Raw genomic sequence first — 13918 nt, forward strand, 5'->3', positions numbered from 1 at the left:
GTTTATCTGCTCCTGCTGAGATGGGGCAGTATGCTCTTTTCTCTTCCAATCAGACAAATAAGGCGATGACTTTCTGCAAACAGTATTTCTTATAACTCAGCCGTATAATGCATCATAAAACAATATCATTCATTCACAATAAATCAGCAGTCTAATGTAATGCAGATCAGTTTAACAAATGTAATAGTTATCACCTTCTTCTAATTCAGGAGAATAATGCAAACTAAAACTACATAATAATTCACAATCTTTAATTAGGGGTCTAACATGGCATAAAATAATATTATAATCCGACAGCAGTGTAGTCCGTGCTGCAGGGAGAATGGACTGTCATACCCGTTATGTATCTGTGAGCGAGGGAGGGAGAAAAAGGAAAAGTACGAGCTGTCACGGAGCAGAAACGGGAGCTGGAAGTAGTATCACTTCCTGTTCCTGCTCAAACACAGTGGTGTTTCTGAGTAGCTTATTTGCTTAGCAGTTTAATTAACAACTTTTAAATACATTCTTTTTTTTCACAGTATAATCTTCACGTGCTTCATCCGAAGCACACTTTCTGTGTACTCACTACCTAATTTATAGCCAAAGTATTCACTCACTGTCCCTGTACTGTTTCGCTAGCTTAGCTCGTAGCCGACCCGTTAGCACCATGGCTACTTCACCTGTCCCTTCTGCACTTTCTTGCTCATTGTGTCAGATGTTTAGCTATTCCTCGGCCTCCTTTAGCAGTAATGATATCTGTAACAAATGTAGCATATTTGCAGCTCTGGAGGCCAGGATTACTGATTTGGAGACTCGGCTTTGCACCCTGCTATCACCCTTAGCTAGCCAGGCCCCTGTAGCTGGTGCAGCCGAAGATAGCGTAGGCCCCGCTAGCTGTTCCCCGGCACACCCCAAGCAGCTGGGGAAAGACGGCTGGGTAACGGTGAGGAGGAAGCGTAGTCCTAAACAGAAGCCCCAGGTACACCACCAACCCGTTCATGTGTCTAACCGTTTTTCCCCACTCGGCGACACACCCGCTGGGGGTCAAACTCTGGTAATTGGTGATTCTGTTCTCAGACATGTGAAGCTAGAGACACCGGCAACCATAGTCAATTGTCTTCCAGGGGCCAGAGCAGGCGACATTGAAGGAAATTTAAAACTGCTGGCTAAGGGTAAACGTAAATTCAATAAAATCATAATTCACGTCGGCAGTAATGACACCCGGTTACGCCAATCGGAGGTCACTAAAATCAATATTGAATCGGTGTGCAACTTTGCCAAAACAATGTCGGACTCTGTAGTTTTCTCTGGTCCCCTCCCCAATCAGACCAGGAGTGACATGTTTAGCCGCATGTTCTCCTTAAATTGCTGGCTGTCTGAGTGGTGTCCCAGAAACGATGTGGGCTTCATAGATAATTGGCAAACCTTCTGGAGGAAACCTGGTCTTGTTAGGAGAGATGGCATCCATCCCACTTTGGATGGAGCAGCTCTCATTTCTAGAAATATCGACAAATTTATTAAACCCCTCAAAACATGACTATCCAGAGTTGGGACCAGGAAGCAGAGTTGCAGTCTTACACGCCTCTCTGCAGCTTCTCTCCTCCTGCTACCCCCCCAAAAACCCATCTCCATAGAGACTGTGTCTGCTTCCAAAAAGACAAAAAACAAACTAAAAACCAGCAACAAACAACTTAAACATTTACAAAGAAAGAACAATACAGTATCCACATCTGAACCAAAGAGTAAAACAGTGAAATGTGGATTATTAAATATTAGGTCTCTCTCCTCCAAGTCTCTGTTAGTACATGACTTAATAATTGATCAACAAATTGATTTACTCTGCCTTACAGAAACCTGGTTGCAGCAGGATGATTATGTTAGTTTAAATGAATCAACACCCCCGAGTCATTCTAACTACCAGAAATCTCGAAGCACAGGTCGAGGGGGCGGTGTGGCAGCAATTTTTCACACCAGTCTATTAATTAATGAAAGACCAAGACAGACTGTTAATTCATTTGAAAGCCTGATGCTTAGCATTGTCCACCCCAGCTGTGAAACTCAGAAACCAGTCTTACTTGTTATCATCTATCGTCCACCTGGGCCTTACACAGAGTTTCTGTCTGATTTCTCAGACTTTATATCTAATTTAGTTCTGAGCTCAGATAAAATAATTATTGTGGGTGATTTTAACATCCATGTTGATGCTAAAAATGACAGCCTCAACATGGCATTTAATCTGTTGTTAGACTCAATTGGTTTCTCTCAAAATGTAACAGAACCCACCCACCACTTTAATCACACTCTAGATCTTGTTTTAACATATGGCATAGAAACTGAACATTTAACAGTGTTTCCTGAAAACCCTCTCCTGTCTGATCATTTCTTGATAACATTTACATTTACAATAATTGATTACGCAGCAGTGGAGAGTGGACTTTATCAAAGTAGATGTCTTTCTGAAAGCGCTGTAACTAAGTTTAAGAATATAATCCAGCCACTGTTATCATCGTCAATGCCCTGTACCAACACAGAGCAGAGCAGCTATCTGAACGCTACCCCAACAGAGGTCGATTATCTTGTTAATAATTTCACCTCCTCACTACGTACGACTCTGGATACTGTAGCTCCAGTGAAAACTAAGGTCTCTAATCAGAAGTACCTGACCCCGTGGTATAATTCTCAAACACGTACCCTAAAGCAGATGACTCGTAATCTGGAGAGGAAATGGCGTGTCACAAATTTAGAGGATCATCATTTAGCCTGGAGAAATAGTTTGTTGCTTTATAAGAAAGCCCTCCGCAAAGCCAGAACAGCTTACTACTCATCACTGATTGAAGAAAATAAGAACAACCCCAGGTTTCTCTTCAGCACTGTAGCCAGGCTGACAAAAAGTCAGAGCTCTTTTGAGCCAACCATCCCTTTAACGTTAACTAGTGATGACTTCATGAACTTCTTCACAAATAAAATTTTTATCATTAGAGAAAAAATTACCAATAATCATCCCACAGATGTAATATTATCTACAGCTACTCTTAGTACCATTGATGTTAAGTTAGACTCTTTTTCTCCAATTAATCTTTCTGAGTTAACTTCAGTAATTACTTCCTCCAAACCATCAACGTGTCTTTTAGACCCCATTCCTACAAAACTGCTCAAAGAAGTCCTGCCATTGATTAATTCTTCGATCTTATATATGATCAACCTATCTCTAATTATCGGCTATGTACCACAGGCCTTCAAGGTGGCTGCAGTTAAACCTTTACTCAAAAAGCCATCTCTAGACCCAGCAGTCTTAGTTAATTATAGGCCAATCTCCAACCTTCCTTTCATATCAAAAATCCTTGAAAGAGTAGTTGTCAAACAGCTAACAGATCATCTGCAGAGGAATGGTTTATTTGAAGAGTTTCAGTCAGGTTTCAGAGTTCATCACAGCACAGAAACAGCTTTAGTGAAGGTTACAAATGATCTTCTTATGGCCTCTGACAGTGGACTCATCTCTGTGCTTGTCCTTCTTGACCTTAGTGCAGCATTCGATACTGTTGACCATAATATCCTATTAGAGCGATTAGAACATGCTGTAGGTATTACAGGTACTGCACTGCAGTGGTTTGTATCATATTTATCTAATAGACTCCAATTTGTGCATGTAAATGGAGAGTCCTCTTCACACACTGAGGTTAATTATGGAGTTCCACAGGGTTCAGTGCTAGGACCAATTCTGTTTACATTATACATGCTTCCCCTAGGCAGCATCATTAGAAGACATAGCATACATTTTCACTGCTATGCAGATGATACCCAGCTCTATCTGTCCATGAAGCCAGATAACACACACCAATTAGTTAAACTGCAGGAATGTCTTAAAGACATAAAGACTTGGATGGCCACTAACTTTCTGCTTCTTAACTCAGATAAAACTGAGGTCATTGTACTCTGCGCTGAAAAGCTTAGAAATATGGTATCTAACCAGATTCTTACTCTGGATGGCATTACCTTGGCCTCCAGTAACACTGTGAGGAACCTTGGAGTCATTTTTGACCAGGATATGTCCTTCAACGCACATATTAAACAAATATGTAAGACTGCATTCTTCCATTTGCGCAACATCTCTAAAATTAGAAATATCCTGTCTCAGAGTGACGCTGAAAAACTAGTTCATGCATTTATTACTTCCAGGCTGGACTACTGCAATTCATTATTATCAGGATGTCCAAAAAACTCACTGAAAAGCCTTCAGTTAATCCAAAATGCTGCAGCAAGAGTACTGACAGGGACTAGAAAGAGAGAGCATATTTCTCCTGTTTTGGCTTCCCTTCATTGGCTTCCTGTTAAATCCAGAATTGAATTCAAAATCCTGCTCCTCACATACAAGGTCTTAAATAATCAGGCCCCATCTTATCTTAATGACCTTGTAGTACCATATCACCCTATTAGAGCACTTCGCTCCCACTCTGCAGGCCTACTTGTTGTTCCTAGAGTATTTAAAAGTAGAATGGGAGGGAGAGCCTTCAGTTTTCAGGCCCCTCTTCTGTGGAACCAGCTTCCAGTTTGGATTCGGGAGACAGACACTATCTCTACTTTTAAGATTAGGCTTAAAACTTACCTTTTTGCTAAAGCATATAGTTAGGGCTGGACCAGGTGACCCTGAATCCTCCCTTAGTTATGCTGCAATAGATGTAGGCTGCCGGGGGATTCCCATGATGCATTGAGTTTTTCCTTTCCAGTCACCTTTCTCACTCACTATGTGTTAACAGACCTCTCTGTATTGAATCGTATCTGTTATTAATCTCTGTCTCTCTTCCACAGCATGTCTTTTATCCTGTCTTCCTTCTATCACCCCAACCGGTCGCAGCAGATGGCCGCCCCTCCCTGAGCCTGGTTCTGCCGGAGGTTTCGTCCTGTTAAAAGGGAGTTTTTCCTTCCCACTGTCGCCAAAGTGCTTGCTCATAGGGGGTCATATGATTGTTGGGCTTTTCTCTGTATCTATGAAGCGCCTTGAGGCGACATTTGTTGTGATTTGGCGCTATATAAATAAAATTGAATTGAATTGAATTGAATTGAAGCATGTAAATATAATAATAACCACTGCAGCCAAGAAGAGAGCCTGACGATCCCAGCTGTAAGTAAGCTATTAAGACTCGACTGTACACCGTGTTCGTGTTTTCCTCTGAAACAATAAGTTCTGTTGGAGCAGCCTTTCAACGCCTCTCTCTGTCTCTCGCTAGCAAAGTTGACCCAGACAACAAAGTAAAGCTAGTTTTCAGCTACGAGCCCGACACGAACCCACCGTATTAGCCAGAGGTCCCTTTACTACGGTTCGGAGCCGCGGACCTGTTTTATATACGCGCGGAATAGTTTTCTATACGAGATCGCTGCAAAAAGTGCAGCCTTACCTAATGTCCACCTACTGTTATTCATTTATATTAAGATTTAAACATCTAGTTGGTGTTGGTATGGAGAGTAACCTTCAGTAATAGTAATAAATCACACAGCAATAGTACATTCATGTAGCTGTAAAAAGCATGATAATATAATAGGTAATCCAAAGTATTCAGAATACATTACACTCATTGAGTAACGTAACGGAATATGTTAAAAAATACATTTTGGGGCATGTAATCTGTAATCTGTAGTGGAATTAGTGATGTGTCGGTCGCGAACGAAACGGCTCTAAGGCTACGTTCACACTGCAGGCGAAAGCGCATCAAATCCGACTTTTCTGACCCTATGCGACCCATATCCGATCACGCTATGACAGTGTGAACGGCACAAATCCGATATTTTCAAATCTGATCTGGGTCACTTTCGTATGTGGTACTGAATCCGATACATATCCGATGTTTTAGAAAGCGACTGCTGTTTGATGGTCATGTCGCATTAAATCCGTCTTTTACGTCACTGACACAAGACAGACGCCAATTATCAGCGCGGAGAAGACATCGCGAACGCTTCCTGGCCATCCAGTGTAGATGTCATTGAAACTGTTGGGAAGACAACGTTGGAGAAACGTGAACATTTTATTTGTACTGTATAATCTGCAGAAATCTGCAACTATCCTTTGAAGCACCGCTCCTCTAAAACAGCAATAAGGATCATTAGGTTATTTACATTATTATGTAAATAACTTAAAGCAAAAATTGGGAAACGTAAAGTCCGAAGTCTTTATATTAAGGGCCATCAGTCAAACAATACTGTTGGTCTGGGTCTAGTTACACTCGCAGTAGCACAGGAACAGAGCGGGAGGGAGAGAGAGAGAAAGAGAGCCAGGGACAACAACGTCACATTAGAAAGGTATAGTAATCATCCACAACTATTTTCAGTTGCAGATGATAAAGGATTCCGAAAGTTATTCATGCAGGTCCATATGACAGAGAATGTGCATCTTTTTGTTTTCATATTATAATTTATATTTAATTTTGTTGTGGTTTGCAGTGTTTTGTGTTTCACTTTAAATTTGTTTAAAAGGAAAAAGCTGAAAATTTAAATAGTTAAAAGTTGAAATGTGAATAGGATACTCCAGGATGCTAGGGGGCAGTGTTGAGCTTTTGTTACCTAGTGGCTACACAAGCCAGCAAGTACCAACGACCGGTTTTGGTGTGTGGTAGTAACAGGTAAATGAATTTTTTTTAAATTATTTGAATATATATGAGTGCCTGTGTATAAATACACAAACAATACACATATGCTTTCAATTGTATAATTTAAGTGATCTAGGTAGCTCTGCTTTAGAAGTTCAGTTAACGCTAGAAATGTGTTTTGGAGTTTGTACGTGTTTTGTCTCTAGGGGCCACCGCATATATTTATATATAAACATATATAAATAAAACCACTTTTTTTTTACATTAGTAATTCCTTTTGTGCATAATTTTATATTATTGTTAATAATAAATTAATTAAAGCAACAAAACAACTTCAAGAGCCGGTTCGGAGCTGAAAGAGCCGGTTCTCTAAAAAGAGCCGGAAATCCCATCACTAGAATACAGAGCTCAGAACTGCCAGATTCAATGATTCTAATAAAATAATGTGTAATGTAGTAAATGCACAGAGACTAAAGGAGCACAGCTTTACTGGAAACATTCGAGCTGGTTTCAGACGGCTGAAGTTCTTCATGCTGCCTCACTGTCAGACATTACTGAGGACTCTGCTGGAAGGGAGCGCCCTCTGCTGGGCTGCTGGCCGAACTACAAGCACTGTGTTAAGTTACTGAGTGTAAATTTAAAAACGAGTGGACAGGAAGTAAATGAAAATGAAGCTGTGAATGTGTAAATGACTCACAAACTCATGATCATGTGACCATGATCTTATAGCTAAACCAGCAGGTTAATGAATCAGAGGTCAAATTATATTACTTTAAAAACAAAGCAGGTCACCACAGCGTGCAGCTCCTGACACGACAACAAAGGGATTCATGTCTCTGTTTAATCAAACACAACCTAATGACAGGACTGGCTGATGGAGGATAGAATGTATTTGTACCATTTGGGGTTACAGGGCTCCTAAATGTTATTAAAAGTGATTTGATTATTATTTATTAAACATCTACAGCTGAGGAGTTTTTAAAAGCACACAAGCAAAATTCACTGAAACCCTGAAACAGCTGTTATAATCTGTTTCCATCCTGGTCATCAGAGTTCACATTAGAAGCTACAATAAAGGCGTGTTTGGGTCTCTTAGCTTGAAGAATAAGAAGAAGCTTGAGCACATTGTTAGACAGCAAACAGCAGGTATAAAGCTAAATGATGTTGCCCTCCTGTGTAGAGGGAGGGCGACCCTGAAGGCAGGAAGGATTCAGGGTGACAGCTCACATCCTCTGTGAGTATCAGCTGTTGCCTTCAGGGACGAGCTATTCTTCACCTCGTTGCAGAACAAATCGATTTAAATGTAGATTTTTTAAATTCTATTATGGGATTTGTGTTTTTTGGCTGTATTTGTCGTGTGTTTATGCTGCTGCTACAAAGCAAATTGCCCCTCAAGGATCATAAAGTTTATGTTGATCTGAAAGGAGGAAGAAAGATTTAAAATGTCAGCAGAGTTTTAAAAATCAGCTCTTGCTGTAACTCACAGTGTGAATACAGAGCTCAGAACTGCCAGATTCAATGATTCTAATAAAATAATGTGTAATGTAGTAAATGCACAGACTAAAGGAGCACAGCTTCACTGGAAACATTCAAACATTGTTACAAACAGCTGCAGTTCAGTCACACGAGCTGGTTTCACACGGCTGAAGTTCTTCATGCTGCCTCTGCTGGAAGGGAGCGCCCTCTGTTGGGCTGCTGACCAAACTACAAGCACTGTGTTGAGTCACTGAGTGTAAATTTAAAAACTGTTTGAATAAATGTTTGAACTGTGAACAAACGCTGTGTCAGAGTGAGATTTTAGAATTGACATTTGTACTTAGAAACATAATCATATATGCTTAGAGGTCTATACTTGTTTGCATATTGATAGAAGGTCTCATCCTTAGTAAGACTCTTTGTACTATGAGATGGGAGGACGTTCACTCCTTTTTCCAGAGTGTTCTGGCATACCTCACATACATCCTTGGATCATGAGAGAGGTTGTATCTTCTCTTTCTGATGTATGGTATGGCAGACACATCTGTATCTGTTTGAGTATAAGAGCCTTTTCTTTAGGTGGACCGCTGGACTCCTCGCGCCAGCTTTCTGAGGAAGTTCACAGGGTCATATTTTGACCCACACACACACCTACACATCCACATTTACACACACACATGCACACACAGACAGGTAGTCTTTGTTCACACATATGTCTGTTTAAGATGTCATATGTTAATGAACCTATGCATATTCATGTAATCACAATATAGAGCAGTGCTACCAGGGAGCAGACGAGAGCGACTGGGGTTCAAGCTGTAGGAAAAGGCTTGGTCTCAGTTGCCTCCCTCATGCACGAGATCACACAAAGAGCTCTGGTGTCTTGCATCTTGTTTTGCCCCTGCAGTGGATTGTCTCTTTGTTCCAGCAAAGGGTTTTACTTAGATAAAGCTCACACACCGGCAGCACGAGTGGACAGGAAGCAAATGAAAATGAAGCTGTAAATGTGTAAATGACACGTCTGAGTTAGTAAAACTACGTCCCCTCACACAGATGATAAAACAGCTGCTCTCATATGTGTGGTAAACATTTACTGTGTTTTATGAAGCAACAAAAAAATCCAGAAAAATCCAGGAAAGGAAACAAAAAGTAAAATTACACTTTTTTAATAAAAGCATAAAAATCAACACAATAAAAAGTCCATTAACATCAACATCAGGAGTCACTGAGAAAATAAACTTAATATTAGATCAAACGTAAAGAATATAAAGAAGCTGAAAGGAAAAAGTTAAAAGTTGAACATTTTAATGTCCAATAAAATATAATCACACTTCTATGTTAAAGATAAATAAATTTTAAAATGAGATCTTATCAGGAAGCAAACAGTAAATAAGAGGGTTTTTTTTTACATGTGTCGTTTGTCTTCATCGACTGAGTTCAAATCTTTATCATCTCAGTTCAAACTGGTCTCGACCTTTTCTTTGTTCTTCTTTGTGATCACATGAATGTTCAGTGAAGGAGTTTCTCTCCTTGCTCTATTTTAGCCATGAGCTCTGCTTTTTCTTTCATCTCCATCAGAGACTGAACTCGTTGCTTCCAGCCTGGTTTGCCCTCAGATTTCTCTCCTTCAATAAGCATGTCGATGTACTCTGGAGTGGACAGAGGGTTTGGCTTCAGTGCTATCTCTTTAAGTCTGTTCAGACACTTGGCAGATCTCTCCATCAGTTTCACTACGTGAGCCTGCAAACAGTCGTACTCAGCCTTCAGTTTGTCAGCCTGTCGCTGAAGAGTCATCTTCTCTCCTGTGGCTTTCAGGTACTTTTCTTTCAGCTCTTTCATTGTTCTTTTCTCTTTAACGTCTTTATACACCCATCTGTACTTCTGATTAAGGTGTACATTCCAGTAACATTTGCCTGGACACTGAGTACAGTATCCATCTGGTCCCATTGCTGCACACTTTCTTTTATCTGCATCATTTGGATAGGGACAGGGATAGTGACAGGTGACATGACACTGCTGACAGTTGCTGATGTAGTTTCCAGTCCCAAAAATGTCCTCCAGAAAAAGCTTTGTGACAGTAACTTCAAACTCAAAGTTCTCATTTCTGCTCATCTCTGCTTCATATTCTTTAAGTTTCTCACTTGTCTCTTTTATCTCTTCAAGCTTGGCTAACCCAAGTTTAACCCGCCCCTGCAAACTGTTGACTGTAATCTCCAGTATCTTTCTTTCTCTGAGGACTTCCTTTGTCAGTGTCAAGCTTGAAGTTGTTTTAATAGAACCTTGATTATCCGGCCCAACACCTGCTGAGGTCACTGCTCTGCATCTGAACACATACTCTGTGTTTGGCTTCAGATCTCTCACTGTGACTTCTTCAGCCTTTGCTTCTGTCTTCTGCTGCCATCCATCCTCTCCACTGACACAGTGCTCAACAGAGTAGGAGGTGATGTTCTCTGCTCCAAATCTGGGTGGAGAAATCTTCAGTGTCACACTGTTGTGGTTTCTGTCAGCTGCTGTCACAGTTTCAGGCTTTGAAGGAGGCTCAAAGTTCTCACTGACAGCAAATCCACCTTCATACAGGTGGATGCTGGAACCTTCCTGGGTCTCATTAGTTAACCCCACTGTCAGGAACTTAATGTTCTTGTTCTCCTTGTTGGCCTCTGCAAAATCACTGAAGAGTTTTCCTTTTTTCCTCGTTTCAGCCGTTACTTCTTTTGAGGCGTACCATTGTTCCTTCTCTACATCATGAGTGTGAGGATCTTGAAGGTCTGGGTTGGTTTTTCCTTTTAAGTATTTTGATAAAGCTGAGAGGTACGGTTCATCCTTTCCCAGAGAGGTGAAAACAAAACACACAACATGCTCTGCACTCAGACTTTCCTTGTACAGATCATTTTGAGATGAGATGATTTTGGTGTTTTTCATCCTGCTGGTAAAAGACATTAAAGTGTAGATTTCTCTCTCTTTACAGTCCATAAACTCGTTCAGGTTTTTGCTGCTGAAAGGTGAAGAATGTCTCTTCTTCAGGATCTCTGCAAGCTCAGCTTCCTCTTCTCCTCCTCCTCGGATTGATGGAAGTTTCTTTCCCAAAGTCAGTTGGAATTCCAGCTTGAACTCAGAGCACATTTCTTTAAAACTTGTAATTTTTTTACCAATCTGTGGGAACTGCTGTGCAATGGTGGTCCTCAGTACATCATTGTACCTCATTTCCAGCGCACTGAAGTCCTCCAGGACTCTCTGTGCTTCTTGAACTAATCCTATACTGATCTGACGGACGAGTTTAGCAGCAGAAGAATCTAAAGCTGTCAGTGGCAGCAGCCAGACCTTCACTGGTACAACTTTGTCTCCCAGTAATCCTGGCAGGCTCTGGTAGACTTCTACTGCACCTTGAAAGGTTGTTGGTGGTTTTGGAAGACAGAAGTCTCCATAAAATTTACAGGAGAATTTATCAACACTTTCTTTGTCCTTCTCTTCCATCTTCAGGGAACCTTCACCCTCTACAGAAAGTAAGGGAATCTTCTTGATGATCACCTTCAAGTTGCCCTGAACATCTTGATGATTTTCCTGTTCAGAAACTTCTCGGTCAAACACAAAGAAAGCTTGTGCTCCATAAAGAATAGCTGTGACTACATGTGTTGCTAAGCCTTGATCAAAAACATATGGATGCTTCACGTTTCCTCTTCCAAGATGATTCATGGACAGCTCCTGGATCTTTGTGGTTGCCTTGTACTTCAGTGTTACTCTGGCCTGATTTCTGGAAGATTTACTATCATTCAGATATTTGGCAGATCCATCAACCTGAACCAGTCCACCCAGGAAACTTGCTTTCAGTGAAGCGTCAACACTTAGAGCTGAAGATTTGCCAGAAATTGATTCAGATGCAACAATTTCAAACTCATTAGAGGCCTGTGGTCTTTCTCCAACATCTTTCATCAGGCCATCACGATCCCACAGAGTCATTCCTGCAAAAGAAGAAGCAACAAAAGGACTACCAGGACTCCATCAATTAAATCAGACACCCTAAAATAAATTTTAAAAAATGATTTAAAAAATGTGAATTTTAAAATAAATAAACAGAGCGGTGTCTTTCTATGAGCAAAATTGTCAAACTTTTGCTGTTGATTTCATGACTTTCCTTGTGTTGTTTTTTCATCTCATTTTGTGATATTTACCAAAATGAAACAAAAATAGTAAGTAGTATTTAAGATAATAACAGTAATAATATCAAAAATTTAGTTTATGCCACTGTCAAAAGACTGCATGTCACTGATCAGCCAATCAGTGACATGTAGTAGGTACTCACAAAGTATCTGGTACCAGGTACTACCAGCTAATGATGAAATCGTAAAGACTGAGTCGACTCAAGCCAACCTGAGTAGCTCCAAATGGAAAAGCGCTCCAAGAGTTGGAGCTGATTTCCAGGTGTTGCATCATGGCTGCCAACTTGTTTTAATAGTGGTTAACTTTACTCATGAGGATCAGTGAAGATGTTCTTATCCTTATGTTATCTTTTGGCCCTGTTAGTTGCACACTGATTACAGCAGCTAGTTAGAACTTGTTTTTGTTGTTGTTGTTTTTTCTTTTACAAAAAGGCATAAATAGAAATCAGAAGCAGGAATAATAAAACCTCGGCTGTTTCCACAGGACTTAAAACACTAATCTGCTAGAATCCAACAACTTTGAGCAAGCAGCAGGTTTTAATTCTGTTTGAAGGCTCAGTTTGAACGTTCTTTGAGAATTATAAAAATAAAAAATTAGCAGGACAAAGGAACAGTCCGGGTCACTTTAACACAACTGGGTGCAGTTAAAACCACGAGGCAACCTGTGGAGCTGAAACTTGGAAATGTTAAAAACTACAGTTCCTCTGGGTGCCACAAGGCTCCAAAGGGGAGTCAGTGCCCAGAGTGTATATATATATATACATATATATATATATATATACACACACATATATATACATATATATATACATATATATATAACCATCCTCTGCTACCAATAGCAGCTGGTTCCTCAAGGTGTTGAGGAACCAGGGCTGGTTCCTCAAGGTGTTGAGGAACCAGGGCACCCCCACGAGAAGTGGGCTACTGGAACAAGAAGGCATCAGTGGGCAAGAGACGAAAACAGGGCGTTGTTGGAATGCTACTACGCAAGTAACCTTGGCGGAAGGGGCTACATTAATAGGATGAGGGACCTATGGATTCTTCGATACCCAACATCCACAATGAAACAACTAGTAGCTCAGTGTTCCAATATTCGAAAGAAGAGACTGCTTTCACAGCTAGAGATTGACGAGGTACAACATGAATGCTACGGCAAGGAGGAGTCAGGACAGTGAGATGCTTGGCTACAAGTTGAACAGCCACAAGGGGCAGTACCCTCTTGTGGCTTCTTTTACAAAAAGGCATAAATAGAAATCAGAAGCAGGAATAATAAAACCTCGGCTGTTTCCACAGGACTTAAAACACTAATCTGCTAGAATCCAACAACTTTGAGCAAGCAGCAGGTTTTAATTCTGTTTGAAGGCTCAGTTTGAACGTTCTTTGAGAATTATAAAAATAAAAAATTAGCAGGACAAAGGAACAGTCCGGGTCACTTTAACACAACTGGGTGCAGTTAAAACCACGAGGCAACCTGTGGAGCTGAAACTTGGAAATGTTAAAAACTACAGTTCCTCTGGGTGCCACAAGGCTCCAAAGGGGAGTCAGTGCCCAGAGTGTATATATATATATACATATATATATATATATATACACACACATATATATACATATATATATACATATATATATAACCATCCTCTGCTACCAATAGCAGCTGGTTCCTCAAGGTGTTGAGGAACCAGGGCTGGTTCCTCAAGGTGTTGAGGAACCAGGGCACCCCCACGAGAA

At 40.6% G+C, this 13918-nt stretch overlaps 1 protein-coding gene across 1 annotated transcript in view; it reads right to left on the reverse strand.

Annotated features, from left to right (window-relative positions):
* Window positions 1-9542: 9542 nt before the first annotated feature.
* LOC148097257 (uncharacterized) overlaps window positions 9543-13918 on the reverse strand; it is a 31630-nt gene continuing 27254 nt past the window's right edge. The window contains exon 4 of the mRNA XM_087832386.1: window positions 9543-10223. Within this exon, the coding sequence (XP_087688512.1) occupies window positions 9543-10223 (681 nt within the window). The remainder of the gene's footprint in view (window positions 10224-13918) is intronic.

Source organism: Neolamprologus brichardi, chromosome 18, assembly GCF_056152115.1.
Source record: "Neolamprologus brichardi isolate AB-2024 chromosome 18, ASM5615211v1, whole genome shotgun sequence".
NCBI lineage: Eukaryota > Metazoa > Chordata > Actinopteri > Cichliformes > Cichlidae > Neolamprologus > Neolamprologus brichardi.